At 52.3% G+C, this 19,381-nt stretch overlaps 1 protein-coding gene across 12 annotated transcripts in view; it reads right to left on the minus strand.

Moving 5' to 3' along the window:
- CRACR2B (calcium release activated channel regulator 2B) overlaps positions 1-19,165 on the minus strand; it is a 43,078-nt gene extending 23,913 nt beyond the window's left edge. Inside the window, exons 1-4 of one of the 12 annotated variants that reach the window (XM_084521125.1) lie at positions 18,382-19,165; positions 13,584-13,683; positions 246-304; positions 49-160 (exon numbers count right to left, since the gene is read on the minus strand). In XM_084521125.1, coding sequence (XP_084377251.1) covers positions 49-126 — 78 coding nt within the window. In that variant the 5' untranslated portion in view covers positions 127-160; positions 246-304; positions 13,584-13,683; positions 18,382-19,165. Of the gene's footprint in view, positions 1-48; positions 305-1,132; positions 2,460-3,598; positions 4,093-7,262; positions 7,748-8,151; positions 9,828-10,178; positions 10,433-11,670; positions 11,752-13,583; positions 13,684-14,725; positions 14,927-18,381 lie in introns of those variants that run through there. The other 11 variants (XM_084521121.1, XM_084521118.1, XM_084521120.1 and 8 more) reach the window with 11 other exon arrangements.
- Between the last annotated feature and the right edge of the window lie 216 nt (positions 19,166-19,381).

The following is a 19,381-nucleotide window of genomic DNA, read 5'->3' on the forward strand; positions in this document are numbered from 1 at the left end:
GCATTTACAGCTGCCCCCAGGAAAGGGGATGGATTTTTTTTTCCTCACCTGCATGTCCAGCTTGGTGATAAAGCCCTTCTCATCCTTGTCACACAGCTGGAAGAGCTCCCTTGCCTTTTTGAGCATCTCCACCTCCACCTCTTCCAACGCAGTCGTTCGGCTGGAAGGAGAAGCAGCAGGAGTCACCTCACCCTCCTCGGCCCCCTCCTCGTCTGCTTCCCAGTGGACGTATCTCAGGCACGAACCCCTCCGCTTCTCCATCTTGTCAGAGCTTTCTCCCCCAGGGCAGGGGCAAATGGAAGAGCTGTGGGGCAGGAAACAGAAAGCCCAGTCAAACGTCACCCTCCGCTTCTTACCACCGCATCACCTGGTTGCGCGCCTTGCTGCTCTGATGGCTGATATTCAGCACCTGTGTCTGCTACCGAGCAGAAAGCTGGGGGTTTGGGACACAGAGAGGTGGCAGAGGTATGTGCTGGACACCACACGGGCACAACTGGGCTTGCCACGCAGCTGTAACCCTCCGTGCTGTGCGCTGAGAGCAGGGCCAGCTCCCTGCCCGCGATGCTTCCCTCTGCTCCGCGTTCCTCTGGCATCAGCACGAGCCCTGCCTCCTCCTGCTGCTTTTTTGTGCAGACCTGCACCACAGCTGCACGAGCCCAGAGCAGGACAACAAAGGCAGCGAGGAGGAAGATCTGTGCAGGCGATGGAGGAAGGAGGAAAAGGATCGCCTCTCCCACCCAGACCCCATATCTGACTTCCCAGCGCTAGCATTTTCTTGTTAACACTTCCCCAACAGTAACTCCATCTTCTTCTGTGGTACCACAGCGCAAAAAGAAAGGTCTGAACATTCCTATACTTGGACATAAGATGGGAAAAAATTAATAAGCTGGGCACTCCTGCCCTTTTTGCCTCTGTTTTGAGAGCTCATAAACTGCCAAACAGAATTTTAATCTGAAATGTTCACCTTTGTAGGAAGGAAACCACACAATTATGGAGACATTTCAGATGCCAAAGAAAATAATTCCCATTATTTACACGCACATGAAACAAAACGGCTAAGAAAGAGAGCACCCCTGTAAGCACAGCAGGGCGACTGTAAAGATGCATACAACGCATCCCTACCCCGACCCACCTTCCGACCTGCTGAGCCCACCACGTAACGCTCTCCAGGCAGCTTTTCTTCAGCACCACCACCGCATTTTTAAGCCCTGTTGCACCAGTTGCTTTAGGCGTTTCCTGAAGCAGCTCTGTGCTCTGCCCTGCAGGGCAGAAGCGAGCTGTGCAAGCAGGCTGACAGCAGATTTAAACGGTGCTAGCCACGAGGGCTTGGGTTTTTTGTTTGTGAAACCTCCAAGGAATTAAAAGCCGTGTACAGATGCAACGATAACGAGCGACTCGACTCTGTTTGTACCCTCAGTACGTCGGGACGATAAAGAACTTGTTGGCCTGGAAGAATGTCACCACGCAAGAACTGTATGAAACTAATACAAAGGGAGAAGGCGATTATGCACCATGCTATGTGACTCCATTCATTACTGCCGCTTGGTGAGCCAGAGGGTTGTTCTGCTTCACAGAACGAGCAGAATGTTTTGCTCCCTCTCTCAAATCGGTATTTTTTCTGGGCATCTCTGCTTAGTGTCACTTGAAACAATATTTACTTGAAACTCTGCAGAGGACTGCCTACAGACTGGGAGCATTATGTGTTTCAGGTCAAGCAGCCATCCCTGGCAAGCAGGGAACAGAGCTGGACTCAAGCTTTGGGGAGCAGCGCTGGGGAAAGAAAGCATGAGAAGTCAGACCTGTAAGAGGAAAAAAATACCTAAATATCTTTAGCTGCATGGAATTTACAGGTGTCTATGGTGAGAAGTCAGAGAGCCACACTGATGAATGGTAATTACTGGTGGCCACGGGCTACCTTGCTAAAGCTTTCTGCCAGACCCATTTGTTCCACAAGGAAGTTCAAAGCAAGAGCCCTGACAGGACTGAGGGAAAGAAAAAAAAGGAACAATATGGAAAAGCATGAATAAGAAATAAGTGTTCTAAAACTTCCCACTAAGAGACACTGATGCCACCAGAAGATTTTACTTTTTTGCTAGCAGTGCCATAGTTTATGTTTCAAGAGCCCAGGGCAACCCAAACAGAGGATGTCTCCGCAGTCCTGCTGCAGCCACCAAAAGGCTGCACAAGGAGGATGTTCTGCTCTCTCTCAGAGACTTGTTTGCAAGCTGCAATCAGAAGCATTACATCCCCACCTCTAGCATCTCCCCGTTTTATCAAAAGCCCAGCCATATTGTAGCTCCCAAATCCTAGTGGAGCTAAAAGCCTCTTCATTAGAGGAGCACGGGCAAAAGTCTGAAAGGATTTGACTCCTACATGTGAGAAACCAAGCCCATTAACTCAACATCAAGAGGACAGAGTCTCTCGTTCAAACCATTTCAACTGGCTTGAAGACGTGGCTCTCCATGTTGAGATGGCACTACCAGAAGATGTACAGCCATAAGAACACCTGCAGTGGGTCGCAGCAGAGTTCATCCAGCCCAAACCACCACCAACGCCCCCAGAGGGTGGAAGGGTTGGGACCTGATGGCACCACTGAGCTCCAGCCGCCCCGGCCCGCTGGAAGCCACCTCTGTGTGTCACGTCCTGCTGCTCCCTCTTCCCTCACCCAAGGGGTCTGAGACGGTCCTTGGGACCTGTGCATTACACCTGGAAGCAAACACGGATCAGCTCAGGGAAAGCACAGGAGAACCCTGACGACAGTAAGGAAAACCAACACTGGGTGCTCTTCCACGCACAGGCAACTCAGGCCAGTCTTACACATATTTTAACCACTCGAGGCATAAACTGTAGTTTGTCTCGTGCAAAGCTGGATCAGAAAATCAGCTGGGTCTGCTGGGCAAGGCCTCCTCCGGGGAAATCACAAGACCTGAACCTCAGTCCTGACTCAGCCTGCCATATGGCCCGGAGTAAGTCACGTCACCTGCCCATGCCCGCAGCACTGTCCTCCCCGCCGCTGCGAGGCCGGGGCTGGTGCTTCATTTTAAGACTGTTCCTGGAGATCGATAATTACACATGAAACTCGAGCAGCAGAATAGTTCCAAAGCCTCACAGATGAAGACAAAGAAAAAAGAAATGAAGATAAAACTTGGAAGGCCTGCAGATTTCAACAAACAGGAGAACAAACCCAAGGTGCTTTTCCTGCAGGGGGGAAATGCTCCTCTTGGGATACTTTTACAAGGTCCTGGTTTGCAATTTATTCTCTCTGAAAGCCTTTTTTTTGTAGCAGTAAGCGGCGTTACAGAGGTAAAGAAAAGTCATTACTCGAACACAGTCGACAGCCAAGCCCTTATCTGTGTGACCATGAGGACTGAGCACACATGACAATTTTGTTCATTTTTCTCAGCCCGATGACAAGGAGGAAAGGAAAGGGGGAAGCCCAGCCAAATTCCCCACAGCTGGTCCTCGGCTGACCTCCGCCACCGGCAGGGCATTGTGCAGGCACTGGACACACAGCATTCCTAGCAGCCCTGCCAGAAGCGGGGCAATGAATCAACAGTTAACAAAGGGAAAGCTAAGGACAACTGGATAAGTGGCTTACCAGGATTATGGAGCAAGTCCGGTGCTTGGGGCCTGCGGAGCTACGAAGGACAGCAGGGTTTTGTGTTCCTGTACCACTATTTTTCAGTGACATTGTGGCAGAAGGGAATTTTAAAGGAGATTCTTTAAAGGTATGCAGGAAGTGTCCCAGGTGTACAACAAAACAAAGTGTTCAGATACCTGCTGGGAAGTTTCGAAGAGGAGATCCTGTGTGTCTCTGCCTAAAACAATATTATCGGAAACGAAAAAACCCACCCTCATACTAAAGCCAAACAGCAACGCCAGTTCATGAAGCAGGTCAGAAGAACACACCCTGTCATTTCTACTCCTCCTGCAGACAAAGAGCCCGGCAACTTTAAAGGAAGCCCAGCACCAGAAATGCCAGAGAAGTGATGTTAGGGGCAGCGAGGTGCCTGGGACAATGGTGTGCTGCAGGCAGACCGCCTGCTCTCCAAGCAGAGCCCACAAAAAGAGGCTTGGCAGGATCAGGCCCATGCGAGGAGCCCACCCAGCAGCACACGCAGGCCTGTGCATGAGTGCTGCAGCAATTCAGCCTTGCCCTTCTCCGGGTGCTCAGAGAGCGCAGACCGAGATCACAGAATCACAGAATCACAGAATTTCTAGGTTGGAAGAGACCTCAAGGTCATCGAGTCCAACCTCCAACCTAACGCTAACAGCCCTCCACTAAACCATATCCCTAAGCTCTACATCTAAGCGTCTTTTGAAGACTTCCAGGGATGGTGACTCCACCACTTCCCTGGGCAGCCTGTTCCAGTGCCTCACAACCCTTTCAGTGAAGAAGTTCTTCCTAACATCTAACCTAAAACTCCCCTGGCTCAACTTAAGCCCATTCCCCCTCGTCCTGTCACCAGGCACGTGGGAGAACAGGCCAACCCCCACCTCGCTACAGCCTCCCTTGAGGTACCTAAAAAGAGCGATAAGGTCGCCCCTGAGCCTCCTATTCTCCAGGCTGAACAAGCCCAGCTCCCTCAGCCGCTCCTCGTAGGACTTGTTCTCCAGGCCCCTCACCAGCTTCGTTGCCCTTCTCTGCACCCGCTCAAGCACCTCGATGTCCTTCTTGTAGCGAGGGGCCCAAAACTGAACACAGTACTCGAGGTGCGGCCTCACCAGAGCTGAGTACAGGGGGACGATCACCTCCCTAGCCCTGCTGGTCACGCTGTTCCTAATACAAGCCAGGATGCTGTTGGCCTTCTTGGCCACCTGAGCACACTGCTGGCTCATATTCAGCCGACTATCCACCATCACTCCCAGGTCCTTCTCTGCCTGGCAGCTCTCCAACCATTCCTCTCCCAGCCTGTAGCTCTGCTTGGGGTTATTGCGCCCCAGGTGCAGGACCCGGGACTTGGCCTTGTTGAACTTCATGCAGTTGGCCTCAGCCCATCGGTGCAGCTTATCCAGATCCTCCTGCAGAGCTTTCCTACCCTCGAGCAGATCGACACACGCACCTAACTTGGTGTCATCTGCGAACTTACTGAGGGTGCACTCGATGCCCTCGTCCAGATCATCGATGAAGATATTAAAGAGGACCGGCCCCAGCACCGAGCCCTGAGATGTCGCAGCTCAGCGCCTTCGCTTGCTCACGGACCGGGAGCATCACTCGGGAGCACCAGCTAACAAGCAGGATTTCAAAGAAAGGGTCAATAAAAGCTTTATGGGTCCGTATATCATTTTGTATCAAACACGTGCCGCTCGCTCTGTTTATTCTGCCTTCCCTTCCCTCCCGCTCTTTGGAAAGCCAGTAATTGCTGTAAAAACAGCGCTCCTCGTAGGGCACAGTCCCCTCTGCAGGTGACGAGGCTCTCAGGTTTTATAGCACCGTGCGACTCGGTGATCTCACATATTTACAGCAATTATCATTACTCACACACGTTTACAAGTATCCTCACTGTGTGCAAAAGGCACATATTACGAGGGCTGACTGAATGACAGCCAGGCAAGTCTCTCCGATCAGGCGAACGTGGAGGAGAAGCCCTGACAGAGAACGCCACCAACCCCATGTCAAGCGAGGTCCCACGCAGGCTGAAATTTCCAAAAGCTGCTCCAAGGAACCGGGCGCCCATTTGGTGGAAGCTGTTTTAACAGGCTCTGCCACAGCCTCTGAAAAGGCTGGGAGGAGAGCAGGAAGAAAAGAGTTATTTCTCAGCGTACTTTGTACAAAATTAACTTTACTCTCTCCCTTCTATAGGAAATTTGCTCCCATTGTTTGGGATCTGTTTGGGTGGTTGTTGGGTTCTCCCTTCCCAAAGGGAACGGCAGGAAAAGAAATACATTGAAAAATTAGAAAAACACCGATTGTTTTATGAGGCTTTTTTCCTTAAAAAACTAAGAACCCACACACACGCCCTGGGCCGAGCGCCTGCAATCAGGTGTAATATCTCGAGCTACACTTCATGCACGCTCTCTCTCTCCTTTAATTGCCTGCACTCGATTGTATCCCTTTAAGGGAACAGGAACGAATCCAGGAACCTTTGTGTTGTTTATTCAGCGGGAGATTAGCCCAGCCTGATAGCTGTGAGCTAACCCGTGTGGCAATATCGATGGGTGACTTCACCGTGGGATGTGCCGGGAAGATAAGGAGGTATATCCCAGCACCACGGACTGCAGGAATGGGCTCCCTCACTCACGGCAGCATCTTGGAAAACGCGCTCTGCTCCAGTTCAGCACTTCCCTCACCTCAAACAGGAACTCGTTTTTTATGACTTCCCACGCCAACCTCTTGAACTTTGTCAGAGAAACCTGCCGTGAAGAAACCTGCTGCTCGCCCCGATCTGCGTCCAGCTGGAGACAGTTCTCTGCTTTATTTCAAGACGTGAGCACAAATGAACTTCCTGAGCTGCGCTCGGGGCTGCCTTCTCAGCTTCTCAGTCCAACACCGCAGCAGAAAGCACCGACACGCCAGGAGTCATCACAGCAACATCTCCAGGTGTCCACGACATCCCCAGACCGTATCCTTTCCCCAGGAGATGGTCACAAATGCTCCATCTCATCACGCCCACGCTCTGCCCCTCTGCCTTACCTATGGCCAGCCAGGGACACTCGTCAGCTGTCACGCTGGCCGTGTCACCCTGCTGGCACCGCAAACACCGCGGGCGTGTGTTTGCTCTGGAACCGCTCCTGCTAGCCGGGGCTTTGGCCTTTGTTGGGTTGTTTTTCTTGGGGAGCGGGAGAGAAAGCATCAGTTTTTCCTCCAGCAGTGTTTGGGCCGAGAGTTAATTCTCAGCAATTAAAAGCTAAATCCAAAACACATTTTTTCCATAAACAGCTAACGGTCTAGGATGTGTCAATGTAACTAGTATGCAGCTGATTTTCCAGAAAATAAAGAACAAGCCCACAACAAGACATGACAAACAGCAATAGCCAGCTTAATAGCAAGTCATTTTTAAAAATTTCTTCACTTTATAAAGTCTTTCAAGTTTCCCCAAACTTTTTTTTTTTTTTTTTAATGAGACAAAGCAGAACATTGCGACATCCCAAACAGTGCAACGTAAGGATTCATCTCACACACCCCAACGGCAGAGGAGTGGAAAAACCCCACATTAGACCCTTCAGTGTCACGAAGAAGTCACTGCACTTCCACGGTTTGGAGCTCTCACTGCACAGCCACAAAGGACACAATTATCCTGCAGAAAGTAAATATCACTCACTCGGTCAAGTGGAGAAGGCCCTGAGAGGTATCAAGTTTCTCGTTGATGCCACTGCCGTTAATGTTCCACCACAAGTATGTGGTTGCTAGAGGACAGGGGCAATCAGCTTGAGCCCAGCAGTTGAGAAGGACAGGGTATTTTACCCGTGTCGAGGTAACACAACCTTTATTCCCCGCTGAGCACTGCCGGCAGCGCTGCGAAGCTGAAGGTTGGTGCTTTGAGCGCAGCAGTCGGGAGGCAGATTGCACCTCGGGGCTTTCAAAGAGTTTTTGCAGGAGAAGACATCAATCCAGAGCAGCTCCTCGGCGCCTTGAATGGAACATCACTGCCGATTTCCTCTGAGCTCCGCTGCCTTGAGCAAGGGGAGCCCTCAGTCCTCTGCTGGTGACGAGCCACATGCACCCTCTTGCTGTCCTTGGAGTATGTGAAGGGCAAAAATGTATTATCCAGGGGCAGATTTTTGCTCAATAAATGGATGAAAGATCCTAAAGGATACACAAAAGCTTTGAATGCAGAAATTTGTTTTACAGAGTCATGCACGTAATCAATTCCTGAATGGCAGAGATGGTAAAGAACTGTCCCCAGTCACTGCCATCTCGGAGAGGAGAATTCGGGAGCCTCAGCTGAAACTGGGTGGTGCACACAAAGCACAAGGAAGCACTTCTTCATGCGCTGTTGAAGCGTGGAACTCCCATACACAGGATGCCAGGGATGTCATATGCATCCACGGGCTGCACAAGTGGTTAGTTCTTCCTTCCTGAGTTTGTCCACAAAGGGCTGTTACAAGAAATCTCTCTTTTTATCTCAGAGAAATCTCTGAGCCACAAGCAACCACCAGAGCGTACTAGGGACGTTTTGTTCCACATTTATGATGGGAAGAGGAGGGTACCTGCTATCAGCTGCTGCTGAATACATGATGCTGGTTCAGTCTGGCCATTCCTCTAGCTGGATCCCAATCTTGTTGCCACTTCTTTGTTAAATTTCCTGATAGCTGTCCACTCTTCTGGGCCCGAGCCCCTCCTGGCCAGCTGCAAGGTTCCTCAGCAACTTTGCCCTCTTTGCACAAAGGCTAAAAGTCCCGTGACAATCCTATCCCGGGTGACTGGCACGCTTCTCCCCAGGACTGGGGAAAGCTTTTTTTGTTTAACATCCTTGACCTTGAAATTATCCTTCTACAAACAAAAATCAACAGCCTAATGCTGTCCTCCAACAGTTCCCTCACCACACACACAGCAGACCAGAACAGCAGACCAGCAGGCCCCTTTTGAAGGAGAACCTCTGCTCTGCTCACACTGCTCACTGGACACATTTCTTCTCCATCTGAGCCAGCAAGCTCTCTGCAGGATGCGACAAACTCCTCCAGAGGGCTACAGCTACAGGGGGTGCGTGAAGTTGAACCATTTTTTCCTCACCCAAGGCAACCCATCTCCAGTCTGTTGAGAACTGGACAGGGCGATCTCACCGCCCTTATAATTTCTGGGTTGTATGTTAGCAATAGGACCGGGGAGAGAAGTTTCACCTCGCTGTGCTCAATCTGCAAAGCGCACTTCAAGGACAAAAACCCTTTGCAAAGATTAACAAGTGGGAGAGGATTTCTGGAGAGCGCAGCCCCCCGAGGAGCCTGTCTGTGGCTGGCACTGTATCGGTTTCGCCCACGAGCAATGCATGGGGCCCACGGACAGTTTGACCTTCCTGCAAATGCTGCTGAAACAACAAACACAGCTGGGGGAAGCCGATTTCCGAGAAGCCCATTAACCCGTTCCCTGCCCCTCCAAACCGCCCGCATCGCTGCTGCGTGACACCTGGATGGGACCCCCGGCTGGGACCCCCTGGGTAACAGAGGGTGTAGAGGCACGGGCTCGGCCCTTCTGCCAGCTACGGAGGTGCTGGCAGTGCTACACACCTTCCCTGAAATGCCGCAGTAACCTGGAAAATGCTCACTGGAAAGCGATGAAACCCGTTCCCTGGGCACAGACACCTCCTGGCTGTCAGGCCACACAAAAAGTCTTGGCTCCAGGGAGTCACAGCTCCCGCTTCCTCCCCATAAAGAAGAGAGGATCCGCTCTGAACGCCCAGGAGCTCTGGGCTCTCCCACGAGGTACCAGAAGTGTCCTTTCCCTTTCTCTCGCAGGGGGCACAATCCCAAGAAATCCCCGGAAAGCCTCGGAGTGCCACGAGACGGAAACACGGTGTTTTAAGCAGCCGCAAGCCCTGAACCACTCCTCCAGAACAACACGTGCACCGGGGAGCATAAGGAGCGAACACCACAAGGAATGTTCTTAAAGAATAATTCTAAACTTGCACAAAGCATGCAGAAGAAAAGCCTTAGTTTTCCATCTAGCCAGCTCACGACACCTGTTTCATAAGGAAACACCACAGTCCCACATACTGTAAGCTCATCCTGCTTTTTCTTTTGCTCTGGAAAACATAACTATAGCAGTGATCGCTCCAAATCCACAGTTCCAAAGCCACAGAGCCACTAGAATTAGCTAAGTGACCTGCAGAACCTTATCAATACTGAAAGCAAGTGTTTTCAGCACAACACTCACAAAGACGCTGGGTAACCTGAAAAAAAATAAAATGAAAAATGACCCATCTGCTAATTAAGTGTCTCCAGCTCTTCCACACCGATCAACACATTTCCCCCTGCCCCGGGAGCAGTGTCCTTTTCCTGAGGGCACACGGCGTGCCCCTGCAGGCAGCGGGTCCGTCCATCCCCACTCTGCTTCCTTAAAGCAAAAGCAGGAAGTCAGAGCAGAAAGTCCCGAGGCAGAAACCGCCGAGACACAGCGACTTGCTAACTCCTTCAGTCTTCCTTCTGCTCAAGTAATTCCTTGCCTAAGAGAGGCTCCCTGCACCTCCTTTCCCCTCTTACACAGCCTCCTCTCCTCTCTCCCGGCGGCCGTCCCCAAATACCTCCAGCAGCGGGACGGTGTCGTTCCCCTTCCCTGCAGCCGGCAGTGCTCCACAGCAAAAAGCCAGGGAAGAAATGACACCGCCACTGTAAACAGAGGATCAGAGCAGGTCCAAGCGAGGAGGTGTGGTTTGCAACGCTCCCCACGCGTCTCATCCCCCTTCCAGCAGAGGCTAGCAGCAGTCACTTGGGAAAGCAGCACAAGAAATCTTGCCGTTATGTTCCCCGGGCAAATTCCTCATAACCCTGTCTCACACACAGCTGGGAAGAAGGGCTCGTTTCCGAGCTGCCACAGAAGCACTGCTCTCTCGTCCCGTGCTGACCTTACGGGCACAGCTGGAGCTCCTCGGGGAAGGCACGCAGCTTGCTGCCTACCTCCTGTCCCGCTTCAACAAGGACCAGGCTGGAAACTGTCCCCGGGAATCCTGCCTTGAATTTGATTCCACTTGTACGTCGCTGGCTACTGCCTGCTTCCCAAAGAGAGCTTGGGAGAAAGGCACAGTGAGGCAGAGGGCTACGGTGCAAGGAGCAGCTTCCCAGAGCACAGCAGGACGTACCCCAGCGGTGGGACGTGCACCACGGGACCTCCTCAGCGAAGCAGCCCGAGATGCCACCACCCTCTGTCCCAGCACTAGCCGGAGTGCTCCTGCATCCCACAGCCCCACCAAAAGGAACCAAAGCCCTCTGCCAGTTTGGGTGAACGATGGTGAGGGGGTTTGTGGCTCACAGGCAGCTCCAGCTGCATCACCTCCCCTCAGTGACAAGGGGTGACAAAGGAAGGAAAAGCGAGCGCAGTGAGACCCCAGTGTGCCAACTCTTCATCACTCGGCATGGTTTCATCCCCTTTGCTCACCCCCAGCCCTAACACCCCTTTGCACCAGCCTCAAGGACACTCTCTGCCCAACAAACAGCTTTTGCTGTGCAAGTCACCACAGGGAGCAAACCCTTTTTTCCACCTGTTTGCCACTGAGAAGTCTCTGGCTGGCACCTGATCAGCAGAGACCTCATCAGCCTATGGGCTGTGAAGGGGGAGCTCCAGACGGCCCCATCCTCCCAGCAGCAAGCAATGAGGGGATCCACAGGAAGCAAAGGCAGAGGTGGGTCCTTCCTCGTGTGTTTTTCCTCCCTTAGAGGAGGGTAGGAGCACAACCGGACAAGAACGCCTCCCTGCAGTCCCATGGATGAGACGACAAAACGAGGAGGAAAGGCTCCACACGAGCCATCACTAACGCATGGCAGTTCCTCAGCTCCACAGCCCGAAGCACCACAAGGCCCCTTTGCTCCCTGCAGCCAGCTCTCCCAAGAGGGCTCTGCTGCAGGACGGCAGCCCTGCTCCCCTCCAAATAGCACTTCCATGGCTCCACTCCTCTCCTCCCTGGCTTTGCCTCAGCCCCAGGACCACGCACGCTTGGGGCAGGCTCCAGCAGTTCAGCCAAGGCATAAAAAAATCAGACCGAGTGAGTTACCTGCCTCTGAGCTGGGGAATTTACTCACCAGTTTGTTTAGTGTTGGTGCAGAGGTGACGCTTAACACTGAGCCGTGGTTCCCGCTTGCACACCTCGATTCAGCTGGGGCGCTGCTAACACAGCACCAAGGAGGCACCTCGGGGCCTGCCTCCTCTCTAGTCTCCTCCTGGAGTCCTTTATAAAGCCGCTTCTAGTACTGACCGCAACAAAAAGCTTATTAAACAACAACAACAGAAAAAAAAGCATCTTGGAGCCACGTTAACAAATCTTTAGCATTATACAGGTAAAGGTCAGGGAACACAAAAGTTATGGTTCCCATAGTGATGCTAATTCAGCCATACTGCACGTCCTGTGCATTCAGTTGTACGCGCTGAAAAGAAAAAGCCTTCATCCACTGCTGCCAGGAAGGTTTCTCATTTCCTAAAGACACTTGAATACCACCCCACCACACGTCCATTGTTCAGAGAAGTGGATTTTCAGATCGGATTGGATTAAGCCAATCTAAGCATTGTAGCAGCCTCCCCAGAGCTGGGGCAATCCAAGGGCTCTCGAGCACAATTACAGACTGCGTGTTACTCGCCCAGCCTGAAGAGAGAAGAGAGACCCAGGCGTCAGAGCAGGGTGAGTCACCAAACCGCAGCCTGCACTGATCCTGCACCTGGATGGGGGACCCTGCACAAGGAGAGAGGGGAGAGAATAACCAGCCAACCCCCAGTGCACCCATAGCTAGGACGTGTGAATCCATTTCTACAAACACCAACTTGTTTGACACCAACGGCGTGAAACATCCCCCTGCCTAGCAGCCCACCTCACAAGTTCAAAAACGGGAGGCGAGCAGCATCACCACAGGAAGGCAGAAAGAAGGGGACCAACAAAACAGAGAGAAATGTATTTTTCCATATTAATATCACTCGGTGAATCCTCTTAGCTGACGCTGTGTTCTCCCAAGGCAGTGCTCTCCTCCTGCAGCAGCTGTTTGCCCACTGCAGCTTCTCTCTCCCCTCATGCAGGTGATGCAGAAAGGGAATGGTGAGCACACCTCAGCTGGATTAGCTGTCTGCAATTTAAACCAGCTAAAGGAATCGTGTTGAAAGCAGGATTGAGTTAAGTGTAATAGCAGAGGCTTGTTCACTTCCCTCCCTGCGGATCCATCCTTTAAGACCAAGGATCCCCCGTACGGGAGAAGAGGCCCGGAGCGGTTGCCACACATCACAGCAGATAATGATACACCAACCCTAAGCTGGCAAGAGCTATTTATGGGATCATCGTGAATGAACCGCTGCCACGTTGACCTCTCTCCAGCACAAATCCGTGTTGCTGTGCTTGCTGACGAGCTCCTGACATCTTATCTTTATGTTTTACATAAAGCCCACACCGCTCTTCCCAGAGCCAATAACTACAAGTGACGCATTTGCATTTAGCGGCTTAGAGCGAGCAACCCGATTTGCATTGGAAGCAAAAGACTTTTTTGTGCCATAGGAAACGCATTAAATCAAAGGGTTTTGTGCATCTGTGTGGAGCAGGGGATTATTCCTCTGGCAGTGTGTCTAAATGCCAGTTTGGGAGGGAGGGAAGGAGGGTGGAAGAGAAACCTTGCAAACTCCTATAAGAGGCAAAGAGGGGGAGGAGGAGGGAAGGAAGCTCTCACGCACAGTAGCAAAGAAGCAGCATGCATTTGCAGGGGCATCACTGTTTGTCCTTTTTCCCTCCAACAAATCCAAATTCTTTCCCGAGTTCCCACGGGACAGCCCTGTTTAGACCACCCCGAGCTCTGCAGGCCCACTGCTCGCAGCGCTGCAGCTGCAGCCCTCAGCAGCACAGCAGCACACAGCAGAGGTCCTTCTGCCTGCAGAGCCCCCGGGTGGCTGTTCCCTCACTCACAGCCCTCAGGCCTTGCTGTCGCCATCCCTGGGGGCACAACCACACCGCTGTCACACCCACCTTGCCTCCTGGGCTCTGGCGTCAAGCCTCCACGCTGCCTGGAGGCGAGGCCTGGCGGTTCCTCAGGGCTGCGCGAGCCCTGGCCGGTGGTTAGCCGCGCCTGCCAAGGGTAACAAGGAGTTATTTGGGCACAGTTTATCTTATCTGAGCAATGACGCGCGCCTTCCTCCTTGGGCAAAGCTCAGGAGCTCGGTGTCTGCTCCAGGAGGGTGGCTGGACAAAGGCCAGCGTCCAGGAGGAGGCCTGTGGTGATTCACAGCACAGAGGGAAGGCCAGCCCGCTCCGCAGGGCAGCCTGTCCCACCTGCCGAACAACACGGATATTTGCATTTGGCCCACAAGCGAAAGCAAGGTGGAAAATGTCTCGGCAGTGTTTGCACACTTCATCCCTTCACCTCAGCTGCCCCGGGCACGCTCACGCAGCTCACTTGCTCTAGACGCAGCGCAGCCGCGCTAGTCCTCGCCGGCAGATAAGGCCCGGGCCGGCTGATGGTGTTTTTCTGGGAGTCAGACCATTTGTCTGCAGAGGAGATTTCCAAATCCGTCACACTGCCAACCCACAGGCCGCCCACAGCTTGGATGAGCTCAGTCTCCTCTTCTCCATGTTACAGAGGGGAAACTAAGCCAGATAAAAGCCCTGCTTGGAGATGTTTTGCTGAGCGTGGCGGAGCATTCAGCATATTCAGCTACTGCAACAGCGAGGGCCGTCAAGGTTTCCTGCAGTAAGTATCAGTTGAGCCTCCTTGCACCTCTCCCAAGCCCCCACACTGACTTTTTCTGGATTATTCCCTAACAGTTTGTTTTCCTTCACCTTTCAGGGAAGCGTGGCAGATAGCAGATGTAGCACCCTGCTCCTGCAATCCGCCAGCACGCACAGACCCCGGCGACTTGAACCCCAGCTGCACTCCTACAGCTCCCTGCACATGCCCTTAGACTGGCTCACACAGCTCCCTCCTGGCTAACTGCTTTAATTACACCTTGAGCATGGGTCCCTAACACTGCACAGCCTAAACATGTCACATCTTTATTTTTTACACCACCTGGATAGCAGTCTTAGACCCCCAAAGGCCTACAGATATATCCTACTTGTTATTCGTTTGAAGAGCATGAGATAGGAATCGGTGAACGGCTGGGTACTGTTACCTTGATTGCACAGCTCCAGCAGCAGGAGTGGATGTTTTCAAACCTTCACAGCTTTGCTTTGGCCTTCAACCTGCACACATGCTGAAGGCTAATTCTTTCAAAAAGCTGCAGAAGAGGTCTTACGAGCTGCCTTTATTCGTTCTTTCATTTCCTCTTCAGGAACACAGGTTGCCTTGCCCCATGTTACCTTTCATGCTTTGAACGCTGACATCTTCCCACTTGCCTGACCTTCCCAGCATTACAAGCTCAGGCCAGCCCTGTACTGTCACAGCAGACCTCAGGAGGTTCAGGACTCCTGGTTACATGTATAGAGGTCTCCTGCCATCCTCAGGACAACACCACATGCACCTGTAGGACTTTTAGTTTTGTGTGATTGTTACACATCCTCCCGAATCAGGCAGTCTCTTCCACGTGGACAGGACCATTATCTTGTGCAGAAAAGCCATACAGTCTTGTACCAGCACAGAGATTAAGGCTAAAAGCAGACACACAACAACTCCTCCTTTGGATGACATCTCTGCTAAAGAGATGCTCTTCAAGCACACATTTCACTGCCCATTATCCCAACTGTAGCCCGACTAGATAGAAAGAAGGGATGTTACAAGCCTCTTCCTTCTCGATCTTAGGACTTGGCAGATGTTCCCCTAGTTATGCCAATCAGCTAAGAGCACTGCACCCTTTCAGTGCACTGCACCATACACCGCTTCCTTCAAAACAACCCCACGATTAAAGTCACTCTCTAACAACACAAGACAATCCTTGCCCCCGCTTTAGTGCTCTACGACACAAGGTAAGAGGAAAACCCTTGGTTAAAATGTCCACAGGGCTTCCCAACCACTTTGCCCCAACCCCAATGAAGCATGGGAAAGATAACCAAGGCTCCATACATCATTTGAAAAGTCACAGTACCACAACCCGTAACAGCCATTAACATCAGGTTTGGCATCATTTTCTCCCAAAGCTTACACAGTTTGTTATTCCGCTTGAAATGCTTAGGTCCTGCAGTCAGGCGAATTCAAGCATTTCTGGCAGCTTATACGGAGACACAGAAATATCCACAACAACCAGAAATATCTAAGGCAGATCAGCATGAGAAAACAAATTAATAACACCACTTTCAAAAAAAAAAGAAAAAAAAAAAAGCCAACACTTAAGTCATCCCATGGCACTTTTTTTTTTTTTTTTTAATGTCTGCCTGGTGATTTTCAAACACTTAGGGCTGCCAAACTTTGTGAACATATGGCCCGAGAAGAGCACATTGTGCTTGTTACTGCAGCAGAAGTGTACAGGGAACATTTAGTGAACCCACCTCAGTGCTCCCTGAACAGCTGCAGAGGTCAGGTTTGCTTAGCAGCATGTGTAATTAGGTCCATGCACAGTGAAAGCCATCTCGAGATCTGCCAAGAAAGGTTTTAGACTGCAGGATGGGGGAAAGAGAAAACTGTTAGGAAAATACTAAGAGAGGCAACTGGAACAACACTGAGCGGGAGTATCTCCATTTCAAGCTGCTGGGCTATGCTGTACCGCAACGGGACCACAGCGACAAAGGACAGAGCCTTACTGTTTCAACACTGCTCTTTGGGTGCTACAACAAAACGGATCCTTTGGGATTCAGATTTGTGAAGTAAAACAAATATTTCCACCTTAGCCTTTATATGGACAACAAGCAACTGTGTCTGGCAGGAACAGGGAAGATGCTTCTTTGCTCAGTGGAAGAAAACACACTTATTACAGCTGAAGTTTCTTGTCACTGTCTTTAAAATCAAGATGAGCTCCTGCAAGCAGGCAAAGAGAGGTGGGAGGATTCAGTCCCCAGGGCAGCCTTATCAAATCAAAAAGATTTAGGCAGTGAATAACATGTGGGCTATATTATGGAAACCAAACCTAGTTTACTGTACATGAGGATCGATATCTGCAAAACTCTCTGACCATGAAGAACGCAGTGCCAGGAGCTGTGCCTATTTGATTTATGTTACTTGTCAATTGAACCTCATCCCATTAGTTTATTCTCTGAGGCTGCCTAGCAAAGTCACGAGTAACAGCAGACCCCATCGATGCCTGCAGACTGCTGAAGACAACCACACACAGAGCCCTCATCTGCAATACAACTTTCAGACCAGTAGATGAAAGTCTTGATTCATTATATGCACCGAATTGGGACTGGGGGTTGTCCTATTTGATAAGGACAAACAAAACAGGCAAGCAGACTTTCCAGACACTTCCTGGTACCCAGCTTAGCTTGCCACTGTCAGCAGAAAGACAGAAAGAATGATACCCTGAAGAATGATACCCCTCTCTGATCTAGCACAGGGATTCCCATAGCTCTCGGCAGGTGAATATGCATGTTTGTATGTATATACCTGCTTATATAATCCTCATAAATAAATATAGCTTGAGAACATGAAAAGTAAGGTTAGAATTGCTCCTGAACCTGGATAAAGCAAGCCTAGAAGCTACCAGTTTTCCGAGAGTCCCAACAACCACCGTCTCCCTCAGAATAAGTACAGATTTAGTAGGTCACGTTTAAACAAGGAAATTGTATTTTGATTATCATGTCTCCTCAGGACATTCCTGAGCATAGCCATTTCTCTCTATCTGAGGCAGGCAATCACTGGCCTCTTTTTCCCCTTGCTGTTTCAGGAAGTCCTACAGGAAGGATCTGAGGTTTCATACACAAGTTCACCGAAGTGCAGCCCACGCTCACGGGACGTTAAAGAGAAAGATGCTGCAGTCTGAAGGTAAGGCTTTCCCTTTTGGGAGGGAAAGCTCTGGAATCTCTTCAAAGGGGAAGGAGAAGCACTAACGTAGTTGCTAGAGAGACTCTTGGCATCCCTGCTGCACAAGAGCCACGGAGGCCCAGTGTCATCTGCACCTGGATCTGGGCAAGAAAGAACAGAGGGTGATGGAAAAAAAAAAAAAAAGAGAGAGAGAGAAAATAAAAGATCTTCATTCAGTTCAGTCACTTGCATACAAGACCAAGGCCCCTGGGCTGTAAGCTCCTAATTTCTAAGGAGCCTGCTGGCTGCAGAGCAACAGAGGGGGGAGAAGGCAAAGGGGGAGCAGCTCCCGAGCCCAGAGGCACCAGGACCGCGCTCCCCATCGCCCAGCCACGGCTGCAGCTATGCCCTCAGAAGCAGCATTTGGTCAGGGAGGAGGTTTCGTGAAGGAATGCGAATCCATCCCCATCTTTCACTAGCGAGAGACTCCCGACAGCTGGGGAAGAGGCGGATATGGAGCTCTGAGCGCACAGGGACATTCGCAGCAGGCAGCAAGCCCTCGGCTCGCAGCTCCCCTCTCCTTGCTGCCTCCTCAACAAGCGCACCGCAGAGCCGGGGAGCTCCTGCGAAGGAGCAGAGCCGGGCTGTGCAGGTAGGGAGGACAGCGTGGCGAGGGGACAGCACGCAGCGGGGACAGCACCACGAAGAGGGGAGGGCAGCACGCAGGGCCGCCAGGTCAACCTGCCGGAGGGGGCAAAATGGCGGGCGGGGAGGGGGGCGGCCGGCCCGGCTCGGGGCGGGCACCGGCAGCTCCCGGGCGGCTCCATGGGGGACCCGTCCCCGTTCACCCCCTCCCGGCCCCACAGAGCCCCCCTCCCCGGCTCGGAGCTCCGGCCGGCGCTGCCCGCCCCGCCAAGCCCCCCGCGCCTCGCCGCTTACCGGGTCCGGCAAAGGGGAGCGCAGCGGGCACCTGCGGCTCTGCCCGGGGAGAAGGGAGCCCAGGGCAGCGCCGGGGGCCCGCAGCCGAGGCACTGGGGCTGCCCCGGGGGGCGAGGTGGGGCCGGGGCTCGCCGCCCTCAGGCGCTCCCCCGCCGGGGCCCGAGCCGGCTGGTGGAGAAATAAAAACTTGGCAGGCTCAGGGCAGCGGGTTGTGGCGCTCCGTTCTGCCGCCACTGAAGGCGAGACCGCCGCTTGCTTCGTCAGCTGCACGCTGTGCTGGTAATTAGGAGAGTTGAACCTGGCCTGCGCTACCACATGAAGGGGCTTTTAGCACCGCACTACGCTCAGAAGGCTGGGAAAGATACAGAGGGCGAGCCCTGCAGCCCCAGCAGGCACCTGCAGCAGCAAAAAACCACCCCATGTGGGTTTTGGTCCGCCTCAGCGGCTGCAGCCCAAGCCGAGCAGCGATGCACACAGAGCTTGTGGGCTCACAGCGAGGAGAGCGAGCCCCTGGCTTGCCCCAACACCAAATGGGTCAGCCTCTGCCGGCCCCAGCTGGGCACGACCCCGGGCAGATCGCAGCTCAGTGCTCCAGCCCTTGGCTCTCCCCCAGCTGGGTACGTAACAGCCGCTGCTCGAAGCATTCACTGCCACCATGGGGAAAACAGACGTGAGGGTCAGTTCCTCGAGGGAGAATTTTGCAGTTTAGACCTGTGCAAGGCCTCCTTGCACACCTGTAGCTCCCCCAGGATGGTGCTTAACCCATCTTGGGAGCCAGGAGCTACCCAGAACCGCTGAAGCTGATTAATGGGGGCAGAACTGGGCACAGCACTCAGTTTTTCACCTCTAGAGCAATCCTCCCCCATCATCACGTGCTGACACATATTTTAGACTATTTAGAGAATAGGGCCCAGCAAAGCAGATCCATATAGTACAGCGCCTCCAAAACTTTTAATAAGTCTTTAAAGAGCAAAGCAAGCAACCTCCCACAGCCAGGTGA

This window comes from Aythya ferina (assembly GCF_964211825.1).
Source record: "Aythya ferina genome assembly, chromosome: 5".
NCBI classification, from domain to species: Eukaryota; Metazoa; Chordata; class Aves; order Anseriformes; family Anatidae; genus Aythya; species Aythya ferina.